At 31.3% G+C, this 14,812-nt stretch overlaps 1 protein-coding gene across 1 annotated transcript in view; it reads left to right on the top strand.

Moving 5' to 3' along the window:
* The window catches only part of LOC129216571 (protein retinal degeneration B-like), a 138,946-nt gene that overhangs the window by 110,629 nt on the left and 13,505 nt on the right, over positions 1-14,812 (top strand). The window contains 7 exon segments of the mRNA XM_054850786.1: positions 1,470-1,674; positions 2,454-2,743; positions 4,372-4,541; positions 9,005-9,175; positions 10,677-10,805; positions 12,721-12,869; positions 14,410-14,526. Coding sequence (XP_054706761.1) covers positions 1,470-1,674; positions 2,454-2,743; positions 4,372-4,541; positions 9,005-9,175; positions 10,677-10,805; positions 12,721-12,869; positions 14,410-14,526 — 1,231 coding nt within the window.

Genomic DNA, 14,812 nt, shown 5'->3' on the forward strand with positions numbered 1-14,812 from the left:
TTTCTTTCCTACAACAGAAGCTGTTTTTCTTCAATATCACATCTTTTTACGTCACAGCTCATCAAATACTACAGTCAAAGGCAATGTTGTCATCAAGATGGGACAAATCTATGGCAATAGAAGGCATAAAATCGTTTCACCACTTTCATGTGTGCGATTCTACAAATTCTTTTAATTGGAAAGACTGCTAAGTCTACATTGAAAAAAGTAGCTGTCACTTCAACTCAAACAGTAGATCTTCCTCCTAGCAGGATCCTACAACCACCTGAGCTTACAATTGGTGATTTTGTTTTGGTTTCACTTACCACTACAGGCAGCAGTACGAAGCACTGCATAAATAAATTTTATTATGCTACTGTTTTGGACATTGACATCATGCAAGAAGAAGTAAGTTTAAAATATATGCAGGCTAGTGGACCCCATTGGATTTGGTCAGAAAAAGAAGATATTTCATCTGAAAAAATATCGGTAATTATTAAAAAAGTTGCTCCACCAGCCCTTGTAACAAGTAGAGGCCATTTTAAGTTCTAAATCAATGGTACATATAGGTATAGGATTTAATTTCTTATAAAATGTAAGTATATATTAACTTTTGTTAAGCTCACTATTTGTATGTACTCTTCTGTTTGTCTGTACTCTTCTTTAAAAAGTTGCTCCACAAGCCTTTGTAACAAGTACAGGCTACTGAAAGTTCTAAAACAGTTGTATGTATGTTTATATAGGTGTTATTTCCAATAAAATGTAAGTATATGTTAAGTATTGTCCAGTTTAATAGTTGTACTGATCACTGTTCTTCAAAAATTTGCTTCTCAAATTCACAACTTGGCACACTGTCACACCCGTCACAAATTCTGTCACACCGTCACGCCAGAAATAAAATTCCTACGAGATAAAAAAATGTAATTGAGCTATAAATCTTGTGTTTTAAGTTTCATCTGAATCTCATTCAATAGAAAAAAAAAATGCTACAGAAATGAAACATTAAAAAATTTACAGGAAATTGTGCAAATGCAAAGGTAAGTGAAAACTCATGTCCCGAAAACGTCACACAAGTCACAAAATTTAAAATATTTTTTTTTAAAAATTGAAAACTTCCACAGTTTAATTTTAGCTTAATTATTTAAGCAAATGCATAGGTTAACATCATTTAAAACTTTGTTGGTGTTTACTAAGTTATTAACTGGGTAAAACTTGGATACAACTCTCAAAAATAGCATCTCAACGTCACACCCGTTACAATGGAATTACCCAACTATATAAATCCAATGTTATTGTGTGGCATATCTTACTTACTTGATGGTTTAATAAACTTAGTGCAGATTTTAGCTGTAGCCTATAATTAAAACTTAGATTATATCTGAGTGTTATTATTCTTGTTAGTATTATTTTATGATTCTACTATTACTATTTTGACTTGATTTAGTTTTAAATCTAGTATTATGTATTAGCACTTTTATTTTCCTTTGCAGTTTAAGTCCTTACAGTTTTCAGTCATCTCCTTCAGCTGTAGAAGTGATTTATCATTCGTATGATTCCATTCCACTTGGAGCATTACCACTTTTTGCTATATCTTCACCAGAATATCAGGAAACAGTGACAGCTGTAATAAATGCCGCAAATGAAGTGTACAAGGAATTTTTACAGTCAGAAGATGGAACAGGATTTAATGGCCAAGTAAGAGATATTATCCACAAAGGTTTCTTTATGAATGAAAGGTAAAATACTAAATTTATGTTTCTTTCATAGTGGCTTTTAATTTGATAAATGATTAAACTGCGATGGCCAAACAAGATATGTAAAAAGAAAATTGTGCAAGGAAGAAAAAGTATTGTTGACAAAAGTTCTTTTTACAAAATGATTAATGCTGTTTTTAAAGCTGTGAAGTTAAATTTCATTGCATTTTTTGAACTGGTAATGTAGTTTACTTTAAGCAGCAAATCAAGTTCAAAACATTCAGAAATGTAAAATTTATGCATGTGAATTTTATTCAAAAATGTAGTATATACATTTTATTGCTTCATTTTTTTCTAAAGAAAATATTCTAATGTATTTTCAAGATGAATTAAAGTAGTTAATATAGTACATTTTAATTTACAAAGTAATATTTTCTTCACTTTGATTCTTTTTGTAACAATTGCTATATTGAAGAAACCAAAATGATATAGCTTAAATAGTAAAAGTTAGCATACTTTGGGACTGACTTAAATAAATGAAGTATGACCTATTGAGCATTGAAACTACGCTTTACATTTCAGAAAATAGAAGCAAAGACTTTGTCTTTCATTTTATTTTGATTATTGTTAATTTATTTTATTTTAATTTATATTCTATAATTTATTTTATTTTTATTTATTACTTTTCTGCATAGTTTTAGATGTGCCTTGAATGTTAGTTAAAACTGAAGAAAATATTTCTTAATTTTAAGCACTTGAAAGTTGATTCAATTTTTGCAGGTGATTTTTGTGGCCGACAGCGTTGCATCTTTGATGGCCTATGATGCTCTATGCCGCAGTGCTCGTTACGAAGGCAGATGTGGCAGTGAAACCAGTATCAATGAGCCAGAGAATGTTCCAGTACCTGTCACTCGATCAAATCCCTTGATATCAATAAGTGATGGTGGCTCAATAGATGATACTGCTGACACTGGTTTTGATCTTAAACCTCGTAGCCAAGCATCCAGAATATATAGGAAATCCCATTCTCATCCGCAAGAATCTGAACCTCCTCATTGTGATAACGTTCAGTAAGTGCTATATAATTCATGACGTTTCTTTAAATCATTTCTCAACAAGCCAAGAATGTAAAAATATGCTTTCTTGAGATTTGCTGATTAAATGTAATGCTGTAAAAATTTTGTTGCTATTAGACGTTCAGTAAGTGCTATATCTGTCATGACATTTCTTTAAATCATTTCCCAACAAGCCAAGAATGTAAAAATGTGCTTTCATGACATACACCGCCAAGTCAGTCATTCCAGCCGAGGACTGCAGTTTCGTGTTTATTAGCACTCATCAGTCCGGCATTGAAAGTGACTGAACTGGAGGCGGTAAACCTCTTAAGGAAGCCATGAGTGCCAAACAAACTGGTAGCTAATATAGAATTAGCACTGACCAGACGAATGACCAAAGCAATGGTTTAGAGACAATGGTTCTGCCTTAGCCCTGGTCATACTTAACTTACTGAAAAAAAGTGGTAACTTACTGAAAAAAAAGTTGCTTTCATAAGGTTTACTAATTTTATGTGATGCTGTAAAAATTTTGTTACTATTAGACTTTAGTAACAAAGAAACTTTTGTTATACTACCTTGTTGACTTTGAAGATCTCATGATTATATTATAATCTGTATTTTCATTTCATAATTGTTTATTGAAACTTTATAACCAAATGTTTATTTTTATGACGGAATATGAAGAAAAGCTGTGTATAAATGATTCAATTTAGTTTAAATTCTGCAGTGAAGTGAAGTTTTTTTAATGCTGTTTTATCAGTGGTACAGACATGTTTACGAAATTCGGTTAGTGTAAATGTCTAGTTTCTAAAATTGAAATTTGTCATTTTTCAGTTTATCTGAAAAAAAATTCATAAAAATGATAAATATTGCAGGAATAAATAAGTAAAAATATATCGATAATAGCAAAGCATTTATGTTTTAGCATTACTAAATGCTTTGTCTTTTTTCTATGATGTACTTCTAAAATATTTGATTTTTTTGGTAGAATGTGTATAAGCTGAATTAATATTCAGTGTTTGAGCACAGGTTAGCTTATAAAAAGATCTAAAGAGGAGGATTTATACAATATAAGCAATGCTTAAGTTCTGTTAGCTTTTTTTTTAAAGCAAATCTACAACTAAAGGGAAAGGGGGGGGGAACTATTTAGATCAAAGTTAAAAAAAAAAAAAAAAAAAAGCGAATACCACCATTCCCAAATAGGATGCTATGGATTATTAATTTGACTAAAAGGTTGTAAATGTGCTAATCCTAATAATGTTGATTGCTTTTAGTCAGTACATTAGGTAAAATAGTAAACATTTACGGTTTCTAAACTCATGTTTAAGAGATTTCTGAGTTTTGCAGTACAAATTAAAATTAAATAAACAATAAATTCATAAGCATTTAACTGGTTGAAAATATCCTGAGTGCAGTATTACTTTAAACTGTAAGCTTCAAGTATATGCTTAAATAGTCTTTCAAAAATTGAACATCTTTTATAATCATTTTTATTTATTTATTTTTTAAATTTATATTAGGAAAATATTTTATTATTGTATTTAGTATGCATTAAAGTTTTCATACTTTGAATTTTTTTAATTTTCGTCTGACTGTAAACCTTATTTTCATATCAACATCAGAGACTTCCTATTGACTTATAGGGTGAACCGCTTGCTGTCTGCTCCCAACACCAGACGGCATAGCTCAGCTTCAAATGATCCGGGATCTCATTCAAAACTAGATTTTGAAGTGAGTGACTTCTTCATGTTTGGTAGTCCTCTAGGAACTGTTCTTGCTTACAGAAAAATGCTCACATTTGATGATAAAAACAGTAAGTACTTGTTAAAAAATAAATGTTGTCATGCTTTTGTTGTATTTCGAGTGCCTTATTTATATTCTAGTTTATACTGTGTAAATTTTGTCATTGGTTTAATCCATTCTCTTGACATTGGAATTCCTTTAGTAATCAAGTGTTTCTTTTTCTCTAAATTACTGTCAGCCTTGCTTAATAGAATATCGTCGGTTCCAAGAAATATTATTCGATTAAGCGGGATATTTGATAAAGCGGAGAAATTTTGTTTACCTTTTTAAATTGACAAGATTCGTCCTAAAACGTAATAATAATAACTCAATATCTATATAAAGGAAATAATTAATGTTATTGGAAAATTTTTTTTAAGCTAAATGAACAGAGTCAATATATTACGATAGTAAAAATAGTACAAGTGTATATGAAAATAATAAAAACTTGTGACAAACCAAAGATTTCATAACACATTTTTCCAGTACATTATTTTTTGAAAAATTCAGTGAAAGAGAATTTTTCTTGCTCAAAGTCTTTTGGGAACACTTTTCTGACTCTCTTCCCCCTCCTCGTCTACCATGTTTTACATTTAATATTTATTATTTTTATTATGTTCTAAAATGTGTATATTTCTCTATGCTATTTAATTTAATTATCGAATAAGCTATCTTTTTTTTCTTTTTAGAATAGCAAAGACAAAAGAGATTTGATACAATAGTGGAAATTGAATGGAATATGAATGTTGTTTTTCTCGATCGTTAACAGGAAAAAAATATGACTTTATATTTTTACGTCATTATGTGTTCTTTATTTTATTTCAAAAATTTTCTAAGCAAAAAATATTTGCGAAAGCTGATCACTAGTATTTGATTATATGGAGAAATAATTCGAGTAAGCAGGAATCTTTAACATTGTGTCTATGGGGAAATATTTGGTTCTGGGAGGTTTTATTCGTAAAAGCAGATTATTCGTTTATCCATTACCCGATTCAGCGGGGCTGACAGTATTATCATTATGATTTTCAATGATTTGACGCAAAACAATCAGGCAGCAATTGGTCTGCCCTTAAATCCTTATGATTTATGATATAATCAAAAAGTTGGCAAATAAAGCATTGTTAAGATATAATTGTATATTTATTCAAATTTGTGGGGGACATTTAGTAAATTTCAATGTATCTTTTTTTTCTTCCTTTTTTTGTTAAGTGCTAAAGTCAAGGTTATGAAGCATTACATTATAGACTATCATATATAAGAAAAAATATTTAATTGCCATAAGTTCAAAATGGTTTGTAATGTCAAATGAAACAGTGTATGGTATATTTATTTGCTGATACCCATTTTAAGACTTGTTAACCTTTAACAGGGTAGGTGCGGTCTCACAGACCGCTCGAAAGCTCATCCGATCACCCCTATTTCATTTTCAGTCCGATTGAATGGTTTTTCCCAATAGCTTTTTGTTTTGTGACTTTGAGCACCCCCCTTGTTTATCAATATATTTGGGCAAGTGCATTAGGTTTAAATTTCATTGCATTCTTTAGAAGTGATCTGTGAGACCGCACCTCTCCTTCAGTGTTACTACTTTCGGCAGTTGTAGAAATTAGACACTTGACGTTACAGCCGAGGATATAGGTACATTTATCTTACTCGCGTTATGCAGAAGAGATGCAAAATATTCTAGATGAGGTTGAGTGTTGTTTGAAATGTCACAAAAATTACGCAAGGATGTTCTAGGGACAATGAAGGCTGAATAATCCCTCGAAATACGATGCAAAATACTAATAGTTAAAGGGCTGTCAAAATTTTCCTGTAACTTGATATAATCAATTTTCTGGTACTAAAATGTTCTGTATATATTAAACAACGAAAACGAAATCATTAATAAATAATAGATTCATTTTTATTACGAGTAGGTAGTTATTTACTGCAGCATATGATTTTCTCAGAAAAGGTATATTTCGATTCAAAGTTCAAAATTATTTTTTCCCCGTGCTAATAAAAGTTCAAAAAACATCTGAGGGAAATTACAAGAACGTATCTTAATTACAAGATTTTAAAGAATTTTTTAAATAAAGCAGTCTCTGAGACCTCACATCCCCTGTTATGTCCTACTTTTTCACCTCCCCTGTTATGGGTTAATGGGTACTTTGCATTTAATAGTAATAATAAATTTGGATTATTTAGTTGTAGCAGAGTATTAGTTTAATTATTAAGTTGAATCTAAACCTTCAAATCTGTTGCAATAAAGAAACATATGAATAATTGTTTTGCCAATGTATTAAAATTAATTATGCATTTTTTAATGGTCATTTAATCGACAAGCATAAGTAATTTTTAAAAACCTGAAACTCGTTTTTCTAAAAATATACATTGCTTGAAATAATTATGGGATGAGTTGGGATCCATTGATCAAGTTTTCTAGTTTCTTTTTTTGTCTCATCAAAAATTAAATGAGCATTTTGATTTTTTACCATGCGTTGCATTAAATATTTCTCCAAATCACAGATTTTTTGAAAATGTTTTTAACTCATTTTTTTTGGATTAATTTTTTAACAGAACTTTCTAAGTGGACCACCTGCCCCTGGCTTAGGGTACGTTGGTCCGCATTACAAAATAAATAAATAAATTCTGTAAAAAATTTAATGATTAATATTATAATATTGTAACTAGCATAGGTTGTTTTGTGCTTTGACCAAAAAAGCAAAGTTAAAAATTAATTTAACGTATTGTAAAAATTAATTTAATGTAATTGTCCAACTTCTTCCTTTGCCCTATTTATGCTAGAACTAGAACCATCTGCAGGTTCTCAAGAATCAGCACAACTTGGGTCTCCATCAACTTCACTATTGCTATTACTAGAAAACACGAGGGCAATTCAGAAAGTAACCTCCGAATTGCTGTAAATAAGACGAACCAGCACAGAGGCAAAACATTTATTTACAACTCTCCTCTATTTTTCAACGTAGTCGCCGCCATTATTTAGGCATTTGTCGTACCAGTTTTTCAATTCCATCTGCATAAAAAGGGGCCCCCTGCAGTTTAAGCCAATGTGTCACTGCACTTTTAAGTTCCTCGTCATCAGCGAAATGCTGTCCCCCAAGCCACTTCTTCATTGCAGGGAACAGATGGTAATCAGAAGGAGCCAAGTCTGGGCCTTCCACTCCTTGATTGGTCATGGATGTCTGTTCTTCCGACCTTGAAAAAGCGTACCCACTGATGCACTACACCTTCACTCATAATGTTTGGGCCGTATACGCAACACAATTCACAATGGATATCCGCTGCTGACATTTTTTTGGCCAAAAGAAATCTTATCACTGCTCGCACCTCACATTTTGCGGGACTTTCTATAGCGGCACTCATTTTGTCACACTATAACTAGCAAACGCTTGGTCCTACAACACTCTCGCTCTCCCACTGGAAGCTTACTGAATCACAGATTGCTTGTGCATTCGATTGAGGGCACTCTGAACTGTACTTCCAGCACCACACCCAAACGGCGGTTACTTTCCGAATTGTCCTCGTAGTACATTCTACCAATAATAACACTATATTATAAAATCAGCCTCTTTTTAAATCAAACATGGAAGAACACACACAGTTGCAATATCAAAACATGTTAAAACCAACCTTAAATAAAATCATGTTCGTCGTTTTATAAAATCAAACTTTTGGTTATCATAAGTAAAAAGTTGATAAAGAGGCACCAAGAAGTGAAGGAATTGGTCTCAGAAGATGAGGAAATCTCAGTGCCAAATTTGCTCTCTTCAATAGATGTCAGAAAAGTGCATGATGTTATACGATGCTCTTTAGAGCAAAGAGGAAATTATAACGTTGAAAGTTACTAAACATTTTGTAAACTTTCAAATGATATTGAATCTTTACTTTTCAATTATATTATTCAAACAACAATACGCCAATATTTTAGACCCTTGTGCAAACAAAGAGAAAAAAATGTACTTCGTTTTTAGTTAAAATGTCAATTTTGTTTTGAAGCACTACAAACAAAAATAAAGAAATTCATTTTGTTTTTTGAGTATTTAAACTTCAAAACCTTTCATTTTTAAGTGTAGGTTGACCAGTTCATAAAATCAGCCTCTTTATAAAATCAAATGTCCTTAGAGCAAATGTGATTTTTATAAGCACTGGGCACTGTGTTGCTTTTCTAATTCTTCTAAAAGTTTTTGTTTTCATAGGTTTTCTAAAAGTGGACCAATGAACCACGCGTTCTTGGTCTGAAAGAATGCCGTCATGATTTTTTCTTTAAGACAAAAATACAATACAAAAAAACATTTTTATGAAGACAAAATAAAGAAACTACAAGTAATTATGTACTAAAAAAATTTGAGGAGAAGAATTCAATTATTGCTCTTTTCTACATGAAAACCATTAAAAAAAAGTTGTAGACTTTTGAAAATTACTTTTCACTGCCAAAGTAACAATAAAATTTGTTAATAAGCTGTGTAACAGGTTTACTCTTTTCTTTTACAGGCCCACCTCTTCGACCGTCCTGCACTCAAGTATACAATTTGTTTCATCCAACCAATCCTTGTGCATCACGTATTGAGCCCCTCCTCAGTGCCCGATTTGCCCAACTTTGTCCTATTAACATTCCTAGGTACCAGAAGTATCCCTTGGGTGATGGACAGCCCCTTCATCTTTGTAAGTTTGTTAGAAATGTTGATGAAGTATTTCTTTTAATGATGGCCTTTATTTTTAATTTATCAGGGTTAATGCATGTAGCAGAAAACTTGGAAAAGTTGGGATTTTAAAAGATAGATTAAAGGGATGGAAAAATTGCTTCAAAAATTAGGAGATTATTCAAAAATGTGGTAAAATGTTTGAAAAATTGCAAAAACTTTTCTAACTACTAATAGCATTCTGTATTCAATTATTAACTTTGAAATAAAGTAGAAATAGGTGAAGTAAAGTAGAAATAGGGTCCAACAAGTCCCGGACGACTGTAAAATATCTTAGAGACTTGTTTTTTGAGAAGTTTCACTGAATTTTCTTACAAACTCTGAAAAATAATTTGTTTTGTGCCTAAATTTTTTTCTGACACTGCTAACCAGGGAACCACTTGAACTACAGAATTTTGCTTTGACTACTGGTCTGTTGGGAACTAGTACAATAGGCCTTTTTTTGCAGTGCTTAGTTCTGTTGAGCCCCTCTCTCTTTCATTTCATTTTGAACCACATGAATAGCATAATAATGGGTAAAAAAATAAGTATAAAGCAATTGAAAGAGCATAGTAAAACATGCTTTAACATGTTTTTGACCCTTAAATGCTTTGCCCTTGTCCCTCCATTATTGAACTATAAGGTCTTGAAGTAGGGCAACATTGTTAGAAAAGGCGCCAAAAAAAATAGAAGGTACTGGAAACAGGCGACCAGAATTTCAATACCTTTGAATGTTAACAAACTCGCCTCTTTTCATTGAAAATTATTTGAATTGTTTTCATCTTTTCACAAACGTTTCCTGGTAGGATTTTTCAGTTTTGTCGCTCCCTGATACATATTAATACATCACTTGTGTTATATTTGGTGTGAAGATGGCCTGTTCTTTCATAGCACTCAGTGTGAACAATATAAAAGTCTATGGGGAGCTGCAAAATTGAAAAGTTCATGGCTTAAAAAGTGGTGCAAGATAAAATGTAGTTACAGTTTATGCAAACTGTTTTTAAATGTTTGAATTCTTTTCAACAGGTGTGTTGCTATTTTTTATTTTTTGTAACTAGCTTCAAAAGGCTGCATTTTGTATCTCTTCATTTTTGATGACCAGTTGTTTAACCGTATGGCTATCTTACGTTTACATTTTTGACTAACTGTGTTTGCAGTTTGAAATTATTGTTGGCAGTTAGAAATTTGATTTGCTTCGTTTTCTTCCATTAACTAATAATTATTTACTAGTAATTTTCTTTTATCAACACAACGATTTCATTAACTAGTTACAATCTAATATTTAAACATTTTTTTAAATCCTGTATTTTCTACTGTTTAATAAATAAGCTTTAGCAGGTTAGTTTAGTCTAAAAGCTCTTGAAATAATTTAATAAAGTCAGGTCAGATTTTTAAAAGATTTTACTTCATTTGATTGATTGATTTTTTTATATTTTTATTTTGAAATTTAAATGGGGATCATTGATTGATTTTAATTTTTTCAGTGGAATATATTCAGACCTATCCACATCTTTTTTCTGAAGGACACAATGCAAGACGGACAAGTGAGGCTAGTATTGCAAGTACAATGTCCGGAATGATTGATATGGTACCCATCACTACGGTTGCATCATGTATGTTTTACCCAACTTATAACTTGACTTTTAAAACTAATTTGTTGGGGAATGTGAGGCAAAGTGAAATAGTAAAGACAACTTACCTTTTTTAAAATGAACATATTAAGAATTTGTTTTGAAAATTACAATGTATAAAAGAAGAACAATGTATTTTGTAATAAAATTTGCTTTAAAAAGTTATTTTTCATATTTGGCAGTAAATTTGTACATTCAAAAAAAAAAAAAAGTAGATGTCGACTTGATTTTTCATGGAGCAAAGTAAAAAATAATATGTTTTTCTAATGAAATATTTGCTATTTTATTTTTTAATGTTTTTGATCAAATGAATGAATAAATAAATTGATTACATAATATAGTAAACCCTCATTTTACGTGGATTTATTTTAGGCGGTTTCGATTATATATGGTTTGAGATTTGACGCCTTTATTTTATGCGGACGAGTTTCGGTTTAACGCAGATGCAACAATGCAAACAGATAAAATTTTCCCCTCTTTCAAAGTCCAAACTACTAAAGATTGCAGATCACACGTAATCAACTGCATTTTGGCGCGCTAATGATCGAGCTTGGGCCAATGGAGACATTTTATGCATTTGGTTCCAGAACTCTTTCCAGAAGTAAAGTTATTAAACTCACACAGTTCAGAGAACTCACTGGAAGAAGAGCTTTTAGGTGTGACAAAGGAGGACAAAAGCAGCGGGGATACCGACATCGATGACGCAGAACTAAAAGCGTTAACATTGAACATTTTGAGCCATTCCTTGACAATAGAAATGAAATTTCTGATTTGTTAGTGAAGGAAGATTCTATCATTTGAATGGCGCAAGTGATCATGGATGCGTTAATGTTCTGCAAAGAATTACAGAGAAAAATTCTTAATGACTGCTAAAAGACTATCATAACCAGCTCCTCTTTATAAACAGAACCCAAAATTAATTTATTTTCTTTGTTCATGTTGGGCATAAAAGTCGATATAAGTACACATCAAATTTATCATACAATTAGTCATCACTAGAATTAAGTATATTTTGTTATCTATGGAACCAAACCCCTCTTTTAATACTAGTATTAGATCTCAATTTACGCGGTTTCGATTTACACGGCATTTTCGTGGAACGTAACTCCTGTGTAAAACGAGGGTCTGCTGTATATGAGAAAAGTAAATATGTATAGTCTGGAGCAAAGGAGAATCAGAGGGGACATGATCCAGTTGTATAAATTTATTAAAATGAACAATGTTTATTGGTTAAATTTTTGCTCGAAAAGCAGGATAGGGGGTTATTGTTTTAAGCTATTCAAATCTCTGACTAACCTGGAAATTAGGAGAAATTACTACTTTATCAGGGTTGGGGACATTTGGAACAGCTTACCGGAAGAGGTTGTAATGAGGGATAAATTGCTGTAAATGGACCATTGTTCTTCATTGGAGATTAATGAATTGACTACGACCACCCTATCACTGATTATCTCATTTGTAATTGAAAGCTGAAAAAAATTGGGGTGTACTTTTTTAAAAAAGTGGGACTTGATGGGGTAAAACAAGGGTCATATTTGGATTCTGACAGTCATTTTACATAAGAATCAGTAAGAATGGGGTCAGAAGCATTTTGAGAATGTTTTGTGTCATGCAGTGTTATTTATGGGCAATTCTGACGTAATATAAAAAATTTCTTTTCTTTCAAAAGATGTCTGTATTTAAACTTCGTTATTTTCCAAAATTATTGCTATTAAAAAAGAATCTGTTAAATTTTGTTGTAATTATCAAATAATGCATGTATATTCACTTTTAATTTTAATTTTCTTGCACAAATATTAAAAAAACAGAGATGTTACCTAAATTGAGTTACAGTTAGAAGCTTGGTTTAAAAAAAAAAAGGAAAATAAAACACCTAGTAATATTTTGTTGATTTCAGTGACTCAAAGGTGGTGGGGTCCAAAACGTCTTGATTATGCGCTGTATTGTCCTGAAGGCCTATCGAATTTTCCTACCAATGCACTTCCTCATCTGTTTCATGCGAGTTATTGGGAATCTAATGATGTTATAGCATTCATTTTGCGACAGGTAAGTCCTTTCCTTACTCATTTATTGTTCTGAATCAGTGTGATTTTCCAATTATTGTTTTTAAACACTATTTGATCGAAAAAAACCACAAGTAATGTCTTGCAAATGTCTGTAATCAGCTTTTGTTGGATGTGTTTTCATCCATACGCTCACTTATTTTGCATTGAAAAGGGGATTCCTTGTAGCCCCAAAACAAGTGTAAGCAGTAATCTGCAATTTTGTGCAATTAAAGGTTGTTATTTTCTTATTAAACTTTTCAAGCATAAATTTGTTTCAAGTTTACTGCAAATTTGTTTTGTACTTATTTTGAAAAGAATCCATAGAAGTTTACTAATAATAACTTCTTTCTTGTAGATTACTTACAAATAAGTTTAAGTAGTTACTCCTGTGCATTTTCTTTATAATTTTCTGAAAATACATTTTTGTAATTTTACTTGCAATAATGCACTCATTGTCATTACACTCAAGATTTAAAACTAAATTATTTTTTATTTGTTTGCTGGTAAATTAGTGTCTCCAAATCACTGCAATTTATATCATCCCAGAATTAGGTTCATATAGAGTGTAATTGAATAAAGAATATTCACACAAAATTTCAGAACGATTGATCTATAACGTTTTGCGCTAGAATGCACACCAGTTGAAAAAAAGTTGTTTCAATAAAAACATGATTGAAAAAAACTGCTCTGAACATTTTCCAATCTTCACAGTTTTTTTAAGTACTCATAGCATTGAAACTAAACGGAACTTTGAATTGAAATTTGGCAACATATTCTTGAATAGTTCTACTATACATTTTATGACACAAAAAAAAAAAGGATTTTTTGACTCTTTTAAAATGGTTAGAACTTTTAAGAATTCATTTCAGTTTCTTTTATCAAGTAAAAGGTAAAGTAATGTTGTTAAAGGTTATGTGAGAGGATTTAAATTTTCTGTATTATGATTACATATAAAATGTAGTTTTGGATTTTTAGAAAACGTTAATAAATATCCTTTATGCCTGGACAAAAATGTGAAATATGTGCAACCAATTACAATGAAACCGATTGCATATTCATTTTAATTTGCTGCACTTGAAGTCATATCCCCCCCCCTCTAATGTTGCATTTCTGCTATGGTGTTGCCATCAAAAACAATTTAAAAAATAAATAAATATGATTTACTCTTGTATGCTACTGTTTAATTGAATCACTAGTTTGAAGAAGGGAACAAGGGCCAAAATATTGAGTTGGCGCTTGTTCCCTTCTTAAAACTATCGATTCAACTGATAACTTACACACCTGACATTATTACTGCCTTGTATTTAGAAATTTTATAGCTATTTTGAATTAATAGATTAGCTCTGATATTGAAAATCAAGTCTGCAGTTTTGGTGGTTACTTTCTTGTGAAAAGTGTATTAGTTATCGAATTACTGCATTTCCAAACATATCCCCAAATATTATTTTTAATGTTTTCCCATAATATTTCAAACCACTTTTGCATCACAAAATTGTTTCAACACATTATTTTAACTTTTTAAATTGTAGAATTTATTTCAGCTGATGAGGTCTGATAGTCTCAATCTACCTGGTGAGACAGAGAAAGATGTTGCGACATTCATTCCAACTCAGCCGCGTGAAAAATGGTTGAAAAAACGAACTTCTGTGAAACTTAAGGTCAGTTTTATCAATTTGACATTTGTCTTTTCAAAAAGAAAGTTTCATAGTTTTGTCTAATGTAGAACTTCAAAGTACTTCAGTGGGGACGCATACAGACTACCATTTGGGGGGGGGGTCATTCTCAGCAGGTCTCTTCCTTCTCTACAAAGGAAATTATGGTTTTAAGAGTGAAACATTTCTTAGAACTGCTTGGGTGTCAATAAAAAGCACCAAATTGGACAGGAATGATGCAACAAATCGGGCAAAAGGTTGCTAATTAATTTCATAAGCAATGAAAAAAGAA

This window comes from Uloborus diversus, chromosome 2 (genome assembly GCF_026930045.1).
Source record: "Uloborus diversus isolate 005 chromosome 2, Udiv.v.3.1, whole genome shotgun sequence".
Taxonomy (NCBI): Eukaryota; Metazoa; Arthropoda; class Arachnida; order Araneae; family Uloboridae; genus Uloborus; species Uloborus diversus.